This window comes from Herpailurus yagouaroundi, unplaced genomic scaffold (assembly GCF_014898765.1).
Source record: "Herpailurus yagouaroundi ecotype Mexico unplaced genomic scaffold, PumYag 77, whole genome shotgun sequence".
NCBI lineage: Eukaryota > Metazoa > Chordata > Mammalia > Carnivora > Felidae > Herpailurus > Herpailurus yagouaroundi.
In genome coordinates this window covers 72,338,998-72,359,135 of record NW_024412388.1, presented here as the reverse complement: position 1 = coordinate 72,359,135, position 20,138 = coordinate 72,338,998, and the positions used below count along the sequence as shown (strand labels likewise).

The window sequence follows — 20,138 nt, the reverse complement described above, 5'->3', positions numbered from 1 at the left end:
ACCACAAACTTGTTATCTTATGGTTTTTATGTCCCCAGAGTATTCAAAAATGTTAAGGTTGGGGGCGCCTGGCTGGCCCAGTTGGTTAAGTGTCTGACTCTTGACTTTAGCTCAAGTCATGATCTTGTTTGTGAGTTCGAGCCTCCCATCAGGTTCTGCACTGACAGCACGGAGCCTGCTTGGGATTCTGTTTCCTCTCTCTCTGCCCCTCCCCCACTCATGCTTGCTTGCTCTCCTACTCTCTCTCTCTCTCTCTCTCTCAAAAAAAAAAAAAAGATGTTAACATGGCAGTATGGCTTAAGATACTCATATCACTAACTTTTTGGGATAAGGTCATATAGCTAACTTCTAGATTGATAGGTAGTTACATAGTATATGTCACCATATAGTAAAAATACCTCCTCTCTATATCATTTTATAAAATCTTTTTATTTTTCTAATGAACTTAATTATTCTATATATAGAATTTTCTAATGTCTACATACAGAAAAGGAGCGATAACTTTTACTTTGTTGAACATAATGTGCATTGAACAGACTTTAAGTGCTTAGTATTTGTTAGTAATAATTCTCCCTTATTTGCCCTCAAATTATAGTGAAGTAAGTAATCTTGAACTTGTGTTAATTTAAAATTTCATTTATATTAATGGTTGCTTAGTGTATTATACAAAGGATAATGGTATTTGAAATATGTGTTTTACTAAACTATAACATTATCTTTTCTGGAGATCTTTTAGGTTTTAATTTAGTTTAATTGCATTATAGGGTGAGTCTCAAACTACCAGGGCATATTAAGTTTCGTTAGAACTAACAAGTCTTGCTTTTTGTCAAGGAACACACGTGGAATCTTTTTTATTTTTATTTTTTTAAATCATGCCCTAGAGGGTTGGTAGCTGTCTTTATTTGGCAGCTACAGAAAATTGGGTTTTCACTTTCTAACTGTAACTCAGTTGTCCTCTTTACACCACATGTTACTATTCGTTGTAGATAGGTTTAGACTGCAAAACTAATGATGGTAGTAAAAAAAGTCACATGATATAAGTTAAGGAATGGGAATAAACAATTACTACATGTCTACGGTGTATAAAATGCTTTATTGTTATCATCACTGTACATCTAGCATGTATTGATTGTTAGGATATGTCAAGTTCTTTATACATATTCTGTTTCTTCTTATATGTCAGGAAGAAGTCTGGTCAATATACTCTTGGTTTCCCAGCACTATTTCCAGATTGTTATCTTTTCACTGTTGAACAGAAACTTATGCTCTTCTGAGAATAAAGCTCTCTAAAGTTTCATGGTGCATACCTACACTGCCTCTGTCTTTCCTATTTAAGATTATCTGCAGAACTCTTGGACATTCCCATTTATTCAGTGAATACTTTTTTAAAGTTTTTTTTTTTTAAATTTTAGAGAGAATGAGCAGGGGAGAGAGGGAGAGGGAAAGAGAGAGAAAAGGCGAGGGAGAGAAAAGGAGAGAGAGAGAGGGAGAGAAAAGGAGAGAGAGAGAGGGAGGGAAGGAGAGGGAGAGAGAATCCCAAGCAGGCTCCACATTTAAGGCGGAGCCAGATGCAGGGCTCTAGACAATGACTTTGGGATCATGACCCAAGCCAAAATCAAGAGTTAGATACTCAACTGACTGACCGAGCCACCCAGGCGCTTCCAGTGAACAATTTGGATATCTTACCAATGGTTATATTTCAAACGAAAGTCCTGTCTTTGTCCTAAGTGATTTTAACATGCAAATGACCCATCCAAAATCTATTAAAAGACTACTTTCTTTCCATTGGATTGTCTTTATACCTTATCAAGAATTTATTGACCATAAATATGAGGGTTTATTTCTGGACTCTCAGTTCTGTTTCATAGATCTGTATGTCTATCCTTATATCAGTACCACATTGTTTTGATTAATGAAATTTTATAGTAAAATTTGAAATTTGGAGGTGTTAGGCTACCCATGTTCTTTTTTTTTTTTTAAGATTTTTTTGGGCTATTTTGGCTTTTTCATACTAATTTTAGGATCAGCTTGTAAATTTCTGTGAAAAAGCTATGTAGGATTTTGATAGGTTTTATATCAAACTGACTGAATCTATAGTCAGTTTGGAGAGTATTTTCATTTTAACAGTATTAGGTGTTGTGATCTATGAACATGGGATAGCTGTCCATTTATTTTTTAAATTTTTTTCATAAATGATTTTTAGTTTTCAGAGCACAAGTTTTGTATTTCTTTTGTTAAATTTATTCCTAAGTATTTAATTATTTTGATGCTGTTGTAAATGGAATTATCTTTTTTTTTCTTTTTTTTTTGGACTGTTCATTTTTAGTGCATAGAAATACAGTTGAGGGGCACCTGGGTGGCTCAGTTGGTTAAGCATCTGACTCTTGATTTCTGCTTAGGTCTTGATCTCACCATTGTGAGATCAAGCTCCCACGCTGGGCTTTGCACTGAGCATGGAGACTGCTTAAGATTTTCTCTCTTTCTCCCTCTGCCCTTCTCCCCATGTTCTCTCTCTAAAATAAAAATTAAAACACAATACAGTTGATTTTTGCATATTGATCTTGTACTTTGCTAAACTCAATTATTCTGTTTTTTTAGTGGATTCCTTAGGATTTTCTATATGCAAGATTATGTTACCTGCAAATAGAGATATTTTTACTTCTCTCTTTCCAAGGTGGATCCTTCTTATTTCTTTTTCTTGCTTAATTAACCCTGGCTAGAACCTCCAATGTAATGTTGAACAGCAGTGGCAAGAGCTGAACATCCTTATCTTGTTCTTGATTTTAGGAGAAAAGCATTCTGCTTTTGACCATTACTTACGATATTAACTGAGTTTTTCATAGATCCCTTTTAGCAACTTGAGGAAGTTCCCTTCTATTCCAAGTTTTTTGGGTGTTTTTATCATGACAGTGTGTTGAATTTTGCTCAATGACTTTTATGACTCTGTTGAAATGATCATGTGGTTTTGTCCTTTATTCTATTGATATAGTATATTACATGAATTGGTTTTCAGATGTTAAGCCAACCTTTGCATTCCTGAGATAAATCCCAGTTAGTCCTGATGTATATTCTTTTTTTTTTTCCTTTTTAATATGTTGCTGGATTTAGTTGCTAGCATTTTGTTGAAGAGTTTTGTGTCCTACACGATATTGGTCTATAGTTTTCTTGTGATGTCTTTGTCTGGTTTTGGTGTCAGCATAATACTGGTCTTGTAGAATGAGTTGAGAAGTGTTTTCTATTTTTGGTAAGAGTTTGTGAAAAATTAGTATTAGTTCTTCTTTCAGTATTTGGTAGTATTCATCTATCACTTAAACTATCTGGGGCCGGGCTTTCTTTTGTGCGAAGTTTCAAAAATTACTAATTCAGTGTCTTATTATAAATCTCCTCAGGGGCACCTGGGTGGCTTAGTTGGTTAAGCATTTGACTCTTGATTCAGGCTCAGATCATGATGGTCTCATGGTTCATTAGTTCCAGCCTTGCACTGGGCTCTGCACTGACAGCACAGAGCCTGCTTGAGATTCTCTATCTCCCCGCTCTCTCTGCCCCCACCCTGCTCATGCTCTCTCTCTCTCTCTCTCTCAAAATAAATAAACTTAAGAAATTGTTTAACTATAAATATATTCAGATTTTCTATTTCTTCTTAAGTCACTTTCAATAGTTTACCTCTTTCTATGAGTTCTAGCTTTCATCTGAGTTATCTAATTTATTGCCATATAGTTATTCATAATATTCACTTATAATCCTTTTTATTTCTATAAGGTTGGTAGTGATGCCCTCTTTCATTACTGATTTTGGTAATGTGAGTCTTCTTTTTTCCTTGGTCAGCTTAGTTGAAGGTTTGTCAATTTTGTTGATCTTTTCAAAGAAACAAATTTTGATTTTATTTTGTCTATTGCTTTCTATTATCTATTTCATTAATTTCTACTCTGATCTTTATATTTTCTTTTCTTCTGCTCACTTTGAGTATAACTTCCTCCCTTTTTTCTATTTTCTTAAGGGAAACAAATCATTTATTTGGGACCTTCCTTCTTTTCTAATGTAAACACTTAGTGCTATAGATTTCTTTCTAAATTCTAAACTTCATCCCACAAATTCCGATGTGTTTTGTTTTCATTTTCACTCAGTTCAAACAATTTTTAATTAAAAAATATTTTTTTTTAAATTTTATTTTTTGAGAGAGGGAGAGAGAGAGAGACAGTGTGAGTGGGGAGGGGCAGAGAGAGAGAGGGAGACACAGAATCTGAGGCAGGCTTCAGGCTCTGAGCTGTCAGCACAGAGCCCGATGTAGGGCTTGAACTCACCAGCAGTGAGATCATACCTGAGCTGAAGTTGGATGCTCAACCAACTGAGCCACCCAGGCGCCCCTTTAAAAAAATTTTTTTAATGTTTATTTATTTTTGAGAGAGAGAGGGAGAGGGAGAGCGAGGGATCGGGAGGGGCAGAGAGAGACGGAGACACAGAATCCTAAGTAGGCTCCCTGACACAGGGCTCAAACCCACGAACCGTGAGATCATGACCTGAACCGAAGTCAGACAACCAACCAACTGAGCCACCCAGGCATCCCTCATTTTCTGATTTTCCTTTTTCTTTCTTCTTTGATTCATGGATTATTTAGAAGTATGTTAGTTTGTGTCAAAATATTTACAGAATTTTCCAGATACTTTTTTATTATTAATTTCTCATTTAATTCCATTATAATCATAGTACATACTTCATGTGACTTGAATCTTTTTGTATTTATTTAAACTTATTCTAAGGTCAAAGATATGCTCTTCTGTGTGGTAAATGTTTCATTTGAACCCTTGAGAAGAATGTGTGTTCTGGTGTTTGGAGATGTAATGTGCTATAATTACCAATGCAGTCAAGTTGATTAATAATGTTGTTCCAGTCTTCCATGTCTTTATGTGTTTTCTTTCTTCTTGTTAAGAGAGGCATGTTGAAATCTTCAATTACGATTGTGGTTTTGACTCACCCATTTTCTACCTCCCGTTTTCCTTTAAAGACTTACACATGTATTAGGTCACTGGTATTTGTTTTACAGCTCACCGACATTCTGTTCATTTTTCCAGTCTTTTTTTTTTAATCTCTCTGTTTAATTTTAGTTATTTCTATTGCTGTGTCTTCAAGTCATTAATCTTCTCTGCTAATATTAATTTAACTCATTGTATTTTTAATCTCTGATATTTTAATTTTCACTATTAGAAATTTGATCTTTTTTTCAAACATTCTGTCTCTCTACTTGGCATGTTCAGTCTTTCTTCTAGCTTCTTAAACATATGAAATACCATATAATAACTGTTGCAATGTCCTTGTCTACTAATTCTATCAGCTATGTCATTTCTGGGTTGGTTCACAATTGATTTTTCTCCACATTATAGATCATATTTGCCTGCTTCTTTATACACATGGTCATTTTTTATTGGATGTCAGATGTGAATTTTACCTTCTTGGGTGCTAGATATATATATATATATATATATATTTTTTTGATATATATATTTTTTAATTTTATAGACACTCTTGGGCTTTGTTCTAGTATACAATGAAGTTACTTGGGAACTTCACTTTTTGTAGGTGTGCTTGTAAGCAGAAAGAGAGAAGCTTTTAAATAAGTCTTCTCTTTTTATATTTCTTTGATTCACTACTGAAGCAAAACCCTTCTTTGCATTCATATTAGTTTCCTATGGCTGCTAAGTGCCACAAACTAGGTGATTAAAACAACAGAAATGTATTGCCTCATGGTTCTGGAGGCTGGAAGTCCAAAATCAAGTTGTCAGCAGGATCTTGCTCCCTCTGAAACCTGTAGGGAAATTCTTCCTTGCTTCATCATAGCCTTTGTTTTTTTGCTGGCGATCTTTGGCATTCCTTCATTTATAGATGCATCACTCCAGTTCTCCGGCTTCACACAGTTCTCCCCTGCTTCTTCACATCCTCTTGCCTTTTTGTATGTCTGTCTCTGTGTCTAAATTCCCCTTTTATAAGAACGCCAGTCAGAATGTATTAGGGCCTACCCTACTGACTTCATTTTAACTTGATTATCTCTGTAAAGATCCTGTTCCAAACATGGCCACATTCTGAAGTGCTGAGGGATAAGACTCAAATATATGTTTGTGGAAGACGCAATTCAAGCTGTAACAGTACTATACCCAAATATCGTAAGTTACGAAGTTTTTCACTTTGGTTGCTCAGAACAGGAGCTATTTATTGCCTGCTAGTATAAGCTCCTGAAATTGTTCCCTTTAATCTTTTTGGGTGGTTCCTTTTCCAGCCTTGGTTAGTTTCCTCACCTGCACATGCTGATCAGTACTCAGAGACTCAGGGGGATTCTTGGAAATCTCCAGAGGTGTTTTTTTGTTTGTTTGTTTTTTGTTTTTGTTTTTTTGAGCAGCTATCTACTCTAATACTCTGTCCTGCAAGCTCTAGCTGCTTTGACTTCCTCAGTCTTCTAGCTTCCTCTCCTCAACTTAGCTGGACCTACTAGCTACCTGTGTTTGCACCCCCTCACAGTGACTTGGAAAGGTTTTCGGGCAATAAGGCAGTTATGAGCACACCTCATTAGATTCCCATCCCTTAGGGATCACTATCCTTCTTTGACTGATGTCTAATATGTTGGACACAGTTTTTTAATTTTTTTTTTTCAGATATTTTATCTGGTGTTCCCAGTTGTTACAGGCAGGAAGTTAGATCTGGTCCCCATTGCTCTGTGTTGGTTAGAACAGCTGTTTTTCTGTTTTTCTGGCCCCAGTGCAAGCTGCTTTGAAATACTGTGATGTGGCTATAAAACTGATTGAGGAAGCTTTCTGTATACTGAAAAGATCTCAAGGATATGATGTTAAATGAAACAGCAAGAAACAGAACAGGACATGATATGCTATCTATTATGTAACAAATGATAATAATAGTAATACATTATTTATATTTACATAAACAAACATGGAAGGATCCATAAGAAACTAATGAATCATATTACTATCAAAATTGAAAAAATTATCAGATGGTGGTGGGGGCTCCAGGAGGTGGCATCTTGCACTGTAGTTCACGCTCAGTCATGTCAGAGCCCAGGTCATTGGATGCCAGCCCGGGGTCCCCGGCCATGCACAAGGCAGGGTGTTGAGGCATAGGTTGGAAAACTAGGATACTCAAACCAGACAACTGCAAGATGCTGTCACAAATGCGGGGAAGCATTTCGGAGAGCTGTGCCAAACCTTTGCTGCTTATGTGCGGAAAAATGCCAGACTGTGAGACAAAGCAGACCGACTGGTGAATGAAATCAACGTGTATGCCTCTACAGAGACCCCAGGTTTAGAGCAGGGCCTGAAAAAATAAAGGAGGGAGGGAGGGAGGGAGGGAGGGAGGGAAGGAAGGAAGGAAGGAAGGAAGGAAGGAAGGAAGGAAGGAAGGAGAGAGAGACAAAGAAAGAAAGGAAGAAAGCAGGGCCTAAAAAACGTTTCTGATTAGTTTGCCAAACTTCAGTATTATCAACAAGCAGAGGTTGAAAGACTTGAAGCCAGAGTAGTTGAACCTTTGAAAGCTTATGGAACCATTGTGAAAATGAAATGAGAGGATCTCAGAGCAACGTTAATAGCAATGAATTGGGAAGCCAATCAGTTAACTCAGAAGGAATACATATTATTGTATCCTTTGACTTTTGATCTTTTTTTGTTTGTTTTGTTTGTTTGCTTTTTAATGTTTGTTTATTTTTGAGAGAGTGCAGGTGGGGGAGGGGCAGAATGAGGGGGACAGATGATCGGAAGTGGGCTCTGCGCTCATAGCAGCGAGCCCGATATGGGGCTTGAACTCACAAACTGTGAGATCATGACCCGAGCCGAAGTTGGATGCTCAACTGACTGAGCATCTGGCTTTTGATCTTTAAAAAAATGTTTTGTAAGGCAGAAACTTAATTGCAGAGAGCCACAATGGATGCTACCTGAACAACTCATCATCTGGAGGAAACTATTGACAGTTTTGAAAAGCAGAAAATAAAGGACATAAAGACTATATTTTTAGAATTTATCACTATTGAAATGTTACTTCATGGCAAAGTTTTAAAGGTCTGCACTGCTATCTACCAATTTATACAAAACATTGATGAAGATTTAGAGGTTTTTCGAAATTGTCCATATCAACCAGATTATTCATCCTGTTTAGATATTGTCAGAGCAGATCCAAAGTCAACTCTTCAAAGATCACTGTCAGCTAAGTGTGTATCTGCAATAGGACAGATAACTAATAAAGGATCAACAAGCAAAAGATGATGATGAAGAGGATGATGAGGACTTAGATGTTACAGAAGAAAATTAGTTTTCTTAAGTAATTTCACATTTCATTTTTCTTTTTTTTTTTTTTAATGTTTATTTTTGAGAGAGAGAGCAGGGAAGGGACAGAGAGAGAATCCCAAGCAGGCTCTGTGCTATCAGCCTGACACAACGCAGAGTCTGACACAGGGCTTGAACTCACCAACTGTGAGATCATGACCTGAGCCAAACAAAGTCAGGCGTTTAACCAACTGAACCACCCAGGCACCTCTCACATTTCATTTTTCATCTTAAATGACTTGGAATCCAGAATTACTACTTTGTAAAACTTTATACTGGCTTCATAGACATTAAACCTCAAAATGAAGTCCTACTGGAAATGAAAATTAAAGGAAATTTATGCTGACCAAAAATGAAGATTTTAAAAAATAATGCACACCAATCATTTCAATATCCTATCTAGCAGTATGTGATTTTTGAATAGGTTCCATTTAAAAAAAAAAAGATGATATATTTCAAAAGTATTTTATATTAATGCACTATACCTAGTTGAGATTGCAATATAAATACTGTAGATGAAAAAACCAAGAGATCTCACACTTCCACTTCTTTTGCTTTCATCACCAAAAAAGGGTCTTTAGTCATTCTGATTAAATACAAATTCTGTTCCATAAAGTCTTATCAAAAAGATAGGGTTTTTTTTCTGTACTGTTTTTCCCTTTTACTACAACCTGAAGTTTCCTTATTTGATGCATAATTCACTTTTCAACAAGAATGTAATTACTTTTGATTAAAGGTAATGGGACACTAGGATATCAGTGTCTTAAAACTACATAAAGCATAAATTTTAGCTTCACATAAATGTGAAAACCGTATTCAGCCTGATTCTGGTTTTAAAATGAAGATGCTATTACACTAAAGCATTATTACACTAAAACATATAAAGCAGTACTACAGTTTCTGGAAATCTGTAATTTGGTGGAATGTGGCCTAAGAAAACATCATGGAAAACCATAAATCATTACAAGTCTGTAAAAATTTTACTAAACCACCATCTAATTAATGAAAGAGTATATACTTTTATTCTTGAAAATAATACAGCCTTTCAGTAAGTACAACACTTGTGTTTCTTTGGATGAGAATTGTACTTTTGTTATTTCATGGATACCAGTCAGGCATATAAAAATTACGAAATTCATAAAATCATTTGGGATAACCACAAAAAGCAGTCTAAGTTCTCAGTTTTGCTGAGAGCATGTTCTGAATTGATATTGTTTAGTTTTAGGTTTTTGGTGTCCGAAAATCTCCTGTTCTCCCTTATGATCACATTGTAGATTTTAGCTAGTGCCTTACCTACCTTGCTTATATGTAACAACCATAAATCACACTTTCCTGTTTCCTCTACCGTAGGTGATCTCTCTTAGTTCATGACCACTGTGGTGTGTTTGGAATTGACTTCCCTCACTCTTGTTATAGTGACAAGTGTGATGATTTCTGTTCTTGGCTTTTGGTTTTATTTATTTGATATTAAGAATGATTTTTCCCCCTCATACAATGCTGTAGCATTTGAGATTATCCAACCACTCATAAATATGTTTAAGACACATAAGAATATTAAAGGGGAAATATATTTATATAACTCATTTATTTGCAAGGCCTTTTGACCACTTTTTTTCCTATTGAGGTATAATTAATGTATAACATTATATTAGTTTCAGGTGTACAACATAGTGATTCAATATTTGTATGTATTATGAAATGGTCAACACAAAAAGTCTCCTTAACCATAAATAGTTACAAATCCATTACCATGAATAGTTAGAATTTTTTTTTCTGTGATGAGAACTTTTAAGATTTACTCTTGTATGTCAGTTATGCCTCATTTATAAGAAGAAAATAGAAAACATTTAAAATTTATTCTTTCCCAAAATAAGTTACTCCAAATTTATCAAAATTCCCAACCCCACTTTTAAAAATCTGATGGCATAGCAGGAAGATGTGATTTCAGTTTATGCAAACAGGTATTTTGATCCAACCTTCTTTGGATACAACCCCAAAATCTACAAAATAATGTAAGGGAGAATCCTGTTTCTCATCAGTAAATAAACAAAACAACTTGCAAATACACAACACACTATTATGAAACATGATGTTGTACATGGACAATTAGTATTCTTTACCAAATAAGAGTATAGATATTAAAAATCCATGTAATTGGAATAATTTACAATTATATTAGTATGCCTTGCTTTCTCAGCTTTTGTTTCACATGCATTTATAGAGGGCCAGAATCAATAAAGTATATGTACTGCGAATTGCTTACTTTATGAGTAACAAACCTAATAATATGTATGATAATTGGAAATTATGTGTGTGCATTTTTAGCATGGTTGCAAAACAAGAAGTCAATTACCAAGGCAATTTATAAGAATACAAAATGTTCACTAGCATAATAGTTTTTTGTTGTTGCTTTTGTTATTTTCACAATATTAAAGGTTAACAATACTTCAGTTAAAAATAATTCACCACAGTTTATTTTATTTTGAAGACCAATTGCTATCTGTCTTTGTTTTCTAAAGGTGTTCTTAAGGACTATCTAAGAGAACTTCCTTCTCCTCTGATAACAAAGCAGCTTTATGAGGCTGTAATAGATGCAATGGCAAAAAATCCTTTGAAAATGTCATCAAGTGGATGTGAGAATGACCCAAGTGACTCTAAGTATACTGTTGACCTGCTTGATTGTCTGCCTGATGTTGAGAGGGTGAGCATCAGTGGTATACCTTTTTCCCTGAAAGCCAGCTAATGAATATATACTTAGCTCCAGAGCTACAAATAGTTTTTCAGGTATTTCACATTTGTGGCACTTAGGAGTTTAAGCTCTGCCTTTACTAAAGGCTCCTTAAATAGCATAAATATAGATGACAATTTTATCTCTTCTGTAAATAATTTTAGTCTAGGCACAGGTACTTCCTATATGTTTTTAAAGAGTATGGTTACCTTATTATTAAAATAATGTGTGCTTATTATAGAAAAATTGAGAAGATATAGTAAAGAAAATGGACAATTGCAATTATCAATAACCAAAGGCAACAATAATTAACATGTTAGTTAATTAACTATATGTAGTTAATGTATTTTCTTTTAGTATTTGAAAAATATGGTAACTGTTTCAGTGTACGTGGCTTAGCCTTAAGACTTAAGTAACCCTTGCCACCACCATCACTTTCCTTCTTGTGTCTTCCCATTTACCTCCTCACAATCTAAATCTTGGGACCAGTATCTTCAGGACCAGAGGAGATAAAAGGGTAGCTGGGTCTGCAGAACCAGTCTCAATCTAACTTTAGGTGTTGTTCCTTAGAACAAAAGAGAAAATAAGAGAGAGATGGCTGAGCTCGTCCAGATGAGGTCAGCTTTGCCTATATTTCTTACTATGTGAGGGTAGAAAGGGCAAGAGTGAATGTGTGAAAATATTAAGCCCCAAAACTGCATTCACCTTTACTGTCCCCTTCCCTGTGCTCGGTCCAGTTAGATTAGTAAGTATACTCCTGTGGGTGAGAAGAAGGGAACAACTACAAAGAAGTAAGCAGAATTAGAAGGGTGGAGTGAAGGGGTAGACATATTCCTTCTTCGTTGCCAGGTAAAATTGTATCATTTGACTTACGCGTGAGGAAATGAGTGGAAATTTAAATGGCCTGCTCCAGTTATTTAGCTTTTATGAGTGCTGTAGTCTGTTACCTGAATTTATAGGTCTTTCTGGTCCTAAAGCTCTTGCTATTATCATCCTTTCTAAAAAGGCTTCATAATATTCCATTGAGTGGATTTGACATAATTAATCACTATTCTCTTTTGTATAATATTTAGGTTTTGAGCCTATTTGTATATATTTTTATGCAGAGATTTCTTTTCAGTTAGAATTATTTATTTGGAATAGAAATAATGGAATTGTTGATTTAAATGATGTGAACATTCAAAGGCTCTTTTTTAAAAATTTTTATTTATTTTTGAGACAGAGAGAGACAGAGCGTGAACAGGGGAGGGTCAGAGAGAGAGGGAGACACAGAATCTGAAACAGGCCCCGGGCTCCAAGCTGTCAGCACAGAGCCCGACACGGGGCTCAAACTCACGGATCGCAAGATCATGACCTGAGCCGAAGTCGGACATTCAACCGACTGAGCCACCCAGGCGCCCCTCAAAGGCTCTTAATATGTTTTCATATTAGTTTTCAAAAGGGACACAACAATTGCATTTTTTGGCTCATCTTTATTTAGTAGACAAAAAAATATTTTACTTTAAATTGTATTTCTTGGTTTGCTATTGAGATTAAATCTAAGATATTTAGCCAGGTGTGTGTGTGTGTGTGTGTGTGTGTGTGTGTGTTGGTCACAGCATGGTATGCTGAAAGCAGCCTTAAGATGTCAACATATGTAGAATCCCACTTGTGTTAGCAAATGTATAGTGAGTGGAGATGAAGAATGGATATTTATTATTGACATTGCTTTTATGATTCATATATTTGATTTGTTTTGATTTCAAAATATCAATTACAGTCTCCTCTAACTTTTCTTCTTTCTTTATTCCTTTCTTTCTCAGCCGAACATTAGAAGAATATTTATTTCGGCTGTCCTTATTTCTTCACCACTCTTGACTACTCAACACATTGTAATCTGGCTCCCTACCCTATCTTTCTGGACTTGTTTTTGCCAAGGTTACTAATGACCTTCTGATCACTGAATCCATTTTTTACTTTTGGCTCTAGAAATAAGTCATTTTGATTTTTTTTTAATAATTTTTAAAATTACAGTTTTACTTGGCATTCATTTCTTTAATACAATTATGAATAAGAAATTATACACTCATTTTATTTGTTAAATGATTGATCACATGCCAGTACTTCAAAAACATCATTTCTTTCCATAATTGCTTAGACCTAAATAACCTTCCACCCCTTACTAGTTTCTTCAAGTTTTGAAAAATATTCTTTTTGGGGGCACCTGGCTGGCTCAGTTGGATCCTTGATCCTCAGAATCGTGAGTTCAAGCCCTATGTTGGGTGTGGAGATTACTTAAATAAATAAAAATACTTTAAAAAAAAGTATTCTTTCTCAACAACAACAAAAATTTTTTTCATCTCTAGCTAGTCTATTCTTTTTTCCATGGTTTGTCTACTTGAAGTATTTGTTAGTTAAGCACATTGGCCTTTTTCCTATTCTGGATCATGATAGACCCTGGCCACGTTTGAAATTGTTAGCTTCCTAAGTTTAAGGCTGGCAGTCCCCTGATTATGACTAGAGGATTTATCTGTTCTTAAAGATAAACACTCTTACCTAATCCCTTTTCCATCATAGCCTTTGCTATTGTCAGTTTAGAGGAGGGAAGAGAAGAAAACGTTGATGTATATTTTCCTAGGGACGCCAGTTGAAATTTGGAATGCATTCATGAGCCTTTATAAAGACTATACATTTTAACCATCTAATCAATCAAATTATGTCATTGGAACCTAAGGGTCCAAGCTTTGAAACAATCTTTCGAAAAGTAACAGAATGTCTGTTTATATTTTCTGCTGTAAATTGTGTCCTTAAATTTGCTCCTGTGTATGACTTTACTAAGTGAAATGTAATTTAACTTAATTTAGGCAACCCTAAAGATGTTGCTGGATCATTTGCAATTGGTGGCTTCTTATCATGAAGTGAATAAGATGACGTGCCAGAACCTGGCTGTGTGCTTCGGACCGGTGTTATTGAGTCAGAAGCAAGACACTAACCATAACAACAGAGTCTTTACTGATTCAGAAGAACTTGCAAGTGCTTTGGATTTCAAAAAACATATTGAAGTTCTTCATTATTTACTTCAACTCTGGCCAGGTAAATGATTCTCTGGAAATACTTTTCTCTTTCAAGGGCAGAGTGTTTGAATTAGCTAATCACTAAATATGCCCATATATGATTGCAGAAAATATTTCCTAGATTTTGCTTTTTCTATTTAAATTTTTTTGCTTTTGCTGATAATATAATAGACCTATAGATCACTGTGCACATTTTGGATTTAGTCAGATCAGGATTTGTATCCTGGTTGTGTTACTTATTAGCAGTCTGGTCTCGGGCAGGTTCTTTAACATCTTAGAGCCTCAGTATCGTCTTTTGTCATATGGACTTTAATAATATTTAGGGAATTTATAGGAGGCTTAAATAAGGAGTTATGTATGTTAAGCTGCTCAGTGCAGTTCTTGTCACATAATAGGTACTCTGTAAATATTAACTTCTTTAGTCCTTCAATCAGTTCTTCTTCCTGACATTTTTACTGTATTCATGGTCATTCTTCAAATTATCCGGCTTGACTTGACAGTTATCTTTGATCTCTCCATCTTTCTTATCCATCCCTTGTTCCAGTCAAGAACAAAAAGCTGACAGTTATTTTCCTACTATATCGCTTATATAGTTTCAGAGCTAAAAGGAATACATGTTTAATTAGATGTTCTAATGCTGTATTTAGGTTCCAAATTTTTCTTATCCTATAGTAATGCCTGCTTCCCTTCCCTACCCTGCATAGTACCAAACATGAAAGTACTTAGGAGCTCTATGTAGCATACAGTGGTTGGCTCCTGGAGTCAGGCTTGGATTCAGATCCATTGTGGCCCAGGCACATACTTTAATTCCCCTCAGTATGCTTCTCTATAAATAGCGCCTACCTCAGGGTTGTTGTGAAGATTCTGCAGATAAAGCATCAAAGATAGTGACCAAAGTGTTTTGCATAAAGTTAGCTCTTTGTTACTCTTTTAATGATATATGTAAGGATGGACCAAAGTGCAACAAAATGCTTGATTTAGTCTTAAAATACATCTAACTAATTTTAAAAAGTGAATAAAAAACTTCAACTTTTAAATTTGGAAAGTTAAAATTTTTGCTTTCTTTCAAACACAAGCTTAAAAGTCATTTCTAATGTGTCTTTTAACATTGGTATATATAACTAATTGGTATATATAATTAATTATTTAAAATTGGTATATATAATTGGTATATATAATTGGTATATATAATTAATTGGTATATTAATTATATATACCAATTGGTATATATAATTAATGATTTAAATTGGTATATATAATTGGTATATATAATTAATTATTTAAAAATCCTGAATCAAGATTCTTTGGCTAATTGGTTTGATTTCTGCATTTGGTGCCCAACATAAGGGATCTCTGAGGTTAAAGTTTCAAATGTGTTTTCTATAGTTTTTCCTACAACTGCTTTAATTGTAATAAACATCAGGAATTGGGAAAGGAGCCATCTTTGTTCTAATCACAAATTAAAACTTGCTTACCTGGAGAGATAAACACAGTTTACTATCAGTACCTGATTTCTTTATCATTGATTCTGTATCAGAGGTTAATGTTATTTAAAAATAACTCCTCTAAGGACCTGAATACACATTTTTCCAAAGAAGACAAATGGATGGCCAACAGACACATGAAAAGATGCTGAACATCGCTTGTCATTAGGGACATGCAAATCAAAACCACAATTAGATATCATCTCACACCTGTCAGAATGGCTAGCATCAAAAAGACAAGAAATAACAAGTGTTGGTGAGGATGTGGAAATAAGGGAACCCTGTGCAGTGTTGGTGGGAATGTAAATTGGTGTAGCTGCTATGGAAAACAGTATGGAGGATCCTCAAAAAATTAAAAATAGAAATACCATACAATACAGTAATTCCACTATGGGGTATTTACCCAAAGAGAATGAAAACACTAATTTGAAAAGTTTATTGCAGCTTTACAATAGCCAAGATATGGAAGCAGCGTAAAGTGCCCATCAGTAGATGAATGGATAAAGAAGATGTGGTATATATACTAATTATGGAATATTACTCCACTATTTAAAAAAAAAAGCGATCTTGCCATTCACGACAATATGAATGGACCAAGAGGGTATCATGTTAAGTGAAAGAAGTCAGACAAAGGCAAATACCATATAATTTCACATATATATGGAATCTAAAACCAAAACAAATGAACAAACAAACGAAAAAACTGGAAACAGACTCATAAATACAGAGAACAAACTGGGGGTTGCCAGGGAGGAGATGGCATGGGGGAAGGAGTGGTAAAGGTAAAGGGGACTAAGAAATACAGACTTCCAGTCTACGGCCATACCACCCTGAACGCGCTCGATCTCGTCTGATCTTGGAAGCTAAGCAGGGTAGGGCCTGGTTAGTACTTGGATGGGAGAAATACAGACTTCCGGTTATAAAATAAATAAAGTCACGGGGATGAAAAGTATGGTATGGGGAGTATAGTCAACAATATTGTGATAATGTTGGTGACAGATGATAACTACACTTATTGTGGTGAGCACTGTGTAATGTATAGAGTTGATTCACCTGAAAGTGATATAGCATTACATGTCACCTATACTTCAATTAAAAAAAACATCTGCCTCCTTTTCTATAACCTGTACTTTTCTTTAGTTATAGTACCTCAGACAAAGGGCGGAAAGATGAGAGTAAATACCAGTTAGTTTTGCCCTCTAAATCATTTGTTTTTGGATTCAAGAGAAGGCAGACATCAAATAAAAGTAGTGCAGTGACTGTGCGTGAGAAAGTTGATAGTGATACAGAGAATGAGCCATAGTGCATTAACTTGGTAAATGCCCATCTCTATGTGTTAGATAGAAGGTTTGACTCCTTGCTATGCATATCTTACATATTTTTGTTTTTGGAATTTCCCCTACTCTGGAGGTAAAAAAAAGAGTTGGTTCCACATTTCTCCCATCCACCTTCGTTTTTACTTTAACTTTTGTGTTATTTTTTGTTTTTTCATTTGGGGCAATAGTGAAATTTGCTTTGAGCTTTCCATTTGAAAAATCTTATCTTCAAAGTGATCAGTTAAAATCCTAGCATATTGGCACCGAGAGGTAAAAATCATCCTGCCAGTGGTATTTCAGATTGTCTTCTGCCAAGCCCTAAGGTTCTTTGGAAGCAGCTTTGGAGCCAGATTGGCAACAGGTGAGGGAACAAAATGGAAACACACTTCCCTTTTGATCAAAACAGTTTTTGTTTCATCTTTTATATGTATTGGATTTTTATAAATTGTTGCTTTTTAAAAATGGTCTTGCTGTTGTAAGAAGAATATTGAAATTTACTGATAGGCCACTCTTTCTCTTTATAGAAGGGGAAATAGCTTTAGAGAGAGTGTAACTCCTAGACTAGCTGTTTGCTGTATCACATTTTCTATGATGAGTAAATTTTGGGCAGGTTTTTTTGGGAAAAGCTATCAATTTTTTCCTATTCCTTTTTGTTTCACTTTTCTCACTAGACTAACCTTTATGAGGTCAGGGACTATATTTTGCTTACCCTTATACACCTAAGTCCTAAAACAGTGCTTGGCACTAACGAGGCACTCAATATATTCTATTAAATAAGGCAATTATACTCTAGACAAAAGGCTAATAATATTAGGTGATGGTTGAAAATATAAATCCACCAGTAGAAAACAAGATAAGAAAATTAAGATTCTTAGTACATACCATCACATTTTGAAACATTTTCAGCAACTTTATAGATTGCATTTTTAATTTTATTCTGTTGAAGACGGACAGTCATAGTACTAGAAAAACCAGAACTTTTGGGGTCAAAATTAGCCAGTTTCTCTGCATTTTTAATAGGAAAGCATTCCACCATCAGTAGTTTAAAAAGTCAGTGAGGTTGATTTTTCAGAAATTGAATTCTTAGTCCAAAAGATATAAAATATTACTATAATTGGTTTCTTAAATCCTTTCCAAGAAAATACACAACAATAATGTTTGAATAGGGATTTGGTTTAAGTAACTGGCAACAAAACAAATCTGGGTTTTGAAGGTGAATATCAGAAGATGAGAGCACGACAAGACAGGCTCAATCCAGAGTCAAAAATGCGTTACTTTGGGGCACCTGGCTGGCTCAGTCGATAGAGCATGCAACTCTTGATCTTGGGGTCATGAGTTCAGGCCCCATGTTGCCAAGGCATAGAGCTTACTTAAAAAAGAAAAAAAAAAAAAGTTTTACTTTGGTTGGATCACAAACCAGATTACTTCAAGGTTAGCAAAGTACTGTAATGAAAACAACAGGCATGCCACTTAAGCACTAAGAACAGGAATAGCAAGAAAATGAGGGAGAAAAGCCAGGAGACTTAGTAGAGATTAGCAGCTAGAGGAGAAAAAGGAATATGAATAATTAAGCAGTGGAAAAAATCAGCTATTTATTCTGCAGTTGCTTCAGTTAATGGCATGGGGCATTCTATATTAATACTGTTATTAAAGATCAATTTAAAGTAAATATCAGGGGGCACCTGGATGGCTCAGCTGGCTAAGTGTTGACTCAGGTCATGATCTCTCAGGCGTGGGATTGAGCTCTGCTTGGGCTCTGTGCTGGCAGCACAGAGCCTGCTTGGGATCTCTCTCTCCCTGTCTCTCTGCTCCTCCCCCACTCATGGGCACACTCGCATGCACTCTCTCTCAAAAATAAAACATCAAAAAAAATAAATATCAGGCCTTTGTTTTCCAGAAAATTTTAGCTCAAGAGATTTTAGCTATTCATAATTATATATAATAGCCATCATAAAAATATAGACAAATGGAAATGTTAGAAACATACCTATAGATAGTTATCAAGTATTTTAATAAAATCTAAGTACAAAAAATTATGTAATCTCTGAAAAATGTATTTTAAGTTTATTTTTGAGAGATAGAGACACAGTGTGAGCAGGGGAGGGGCAGAGAGTGAGGGAGATACAGAATCAGAATCTGGCTTCAGGCTTGAAGCTATCAGCACAGAGCCCGATGTGGCTCAAACTCATGAACTGTGAGATCATGACCTGAGCTGAAGTCAGAGGCTCAACCGGCTGAACCACCCAGGTGCCCCTGAAAAATGCTGTTAAGATCACTGTAAGTCTGCAAAACTAGCACTATATACAAGTTTGTATTACTTTGCAATTATCTTGTTTTGTACAGTAAGGAACAAGCATTCGTTATATGTTGGAGAGTGTAAAGTGGGTGTGTTATTACTGATAATATATTCATACTGATAATAAGTATCTCAGTGAAAGAAAGTGTACATGAAGAGGCATTTATTAGTGGAGAATAAGCAAAAAGAGGAAAGTATTAAGGGTAGTTTTCAAAAGCTATGCCTCAACATTCAAGTCCATCTTATATACAGAAGAACCGTAGGCAAATGTTTTGTTCAATATGCACTAAAGAGTAAGCAGTGAAGCCTTGGTGTGTCACGAAGTTATGTGTATATCTGTGGTAATCTATATGGCCAGCACAATGCATACTCTTAGAAGAAATTAATATGAGGAATGTTATTTGAGATTGTTAGATATCTAACTAGAATGGGAAAATAAAATATCTGTACTATTTTCAGGCAATAAATGAAGACTATTAGTAGCTAATGCTGTATAATCAAACTCAGGTAACTAGTGGTCAAATTTAGTATTTGTGCATTTTATCAAAGTGAAATTTGGGCTGCTTAGTAAAATAAATTATGACACAGCTGCTAATAGAATTGCAAAAAAGCACAAAGGTTAGAGTGAGCACTTTAGATGTCTTTGCCTCATTTAGATGTTTGCAGAAGAAGGAACTTTTTGTTTTGTTTTTTTGTTTGTACACCAACGTGCCTTGCCTGCTTTTTGCTCTAGCTTTTAATATACAAGAAGCTACCAGCTTAGCTACTGTTTGAATTACAGCTAGATAATAATTAACTTGCACAGAAAGTTAATTAGCGTTGGAAATTTTATTTGTTTGGGGATGTTATGATATGGCATGAATTAGCACCATTGACCACTCTACTGGCTTCTGCCCCTAATCTTGATTATGTCTGGTTAGAAAAAAGTAATTATGGAATGCTTTTT

General features: G+C 35.2%; 1 protein-coding gene across 2 annotated transcripts in view; it reads left to right on the top strand.

Annotated features, from left to right (window-relative positions):
* The window catches only part of SYDE2 (synapse defective Rho GTPase homolog 2), a 54,296-nt gene that overhangs the window by 31,673 nt on the left and 2,485 nt on the right, over positions 1–20,138 (top strand). Inside the window, exons 5-7 of one of the 2 annotated variants that reach the window (XM_040470826.1) lie at positions 10,835–11,016; positions 13,887–14,115; positions 19,652–19,699. In XM_040470826.1, coding sequence (XP_040326760.1) covers positions 10,835–11,016; positions 13,887–14,115; positions 19,652–19,662 — 422 coding nt within the window. In that variant the 3' untranslated portion in view covers positions 19,663–19,699. The remainder of the gene's footprint in view (positions 1–10,834; positions 11,017–13,886; positions 14,116–19,651; positions 19,700–20,138) is intronic. The other variant, XM_040470825.1, reaches the window with a different exon arrangement.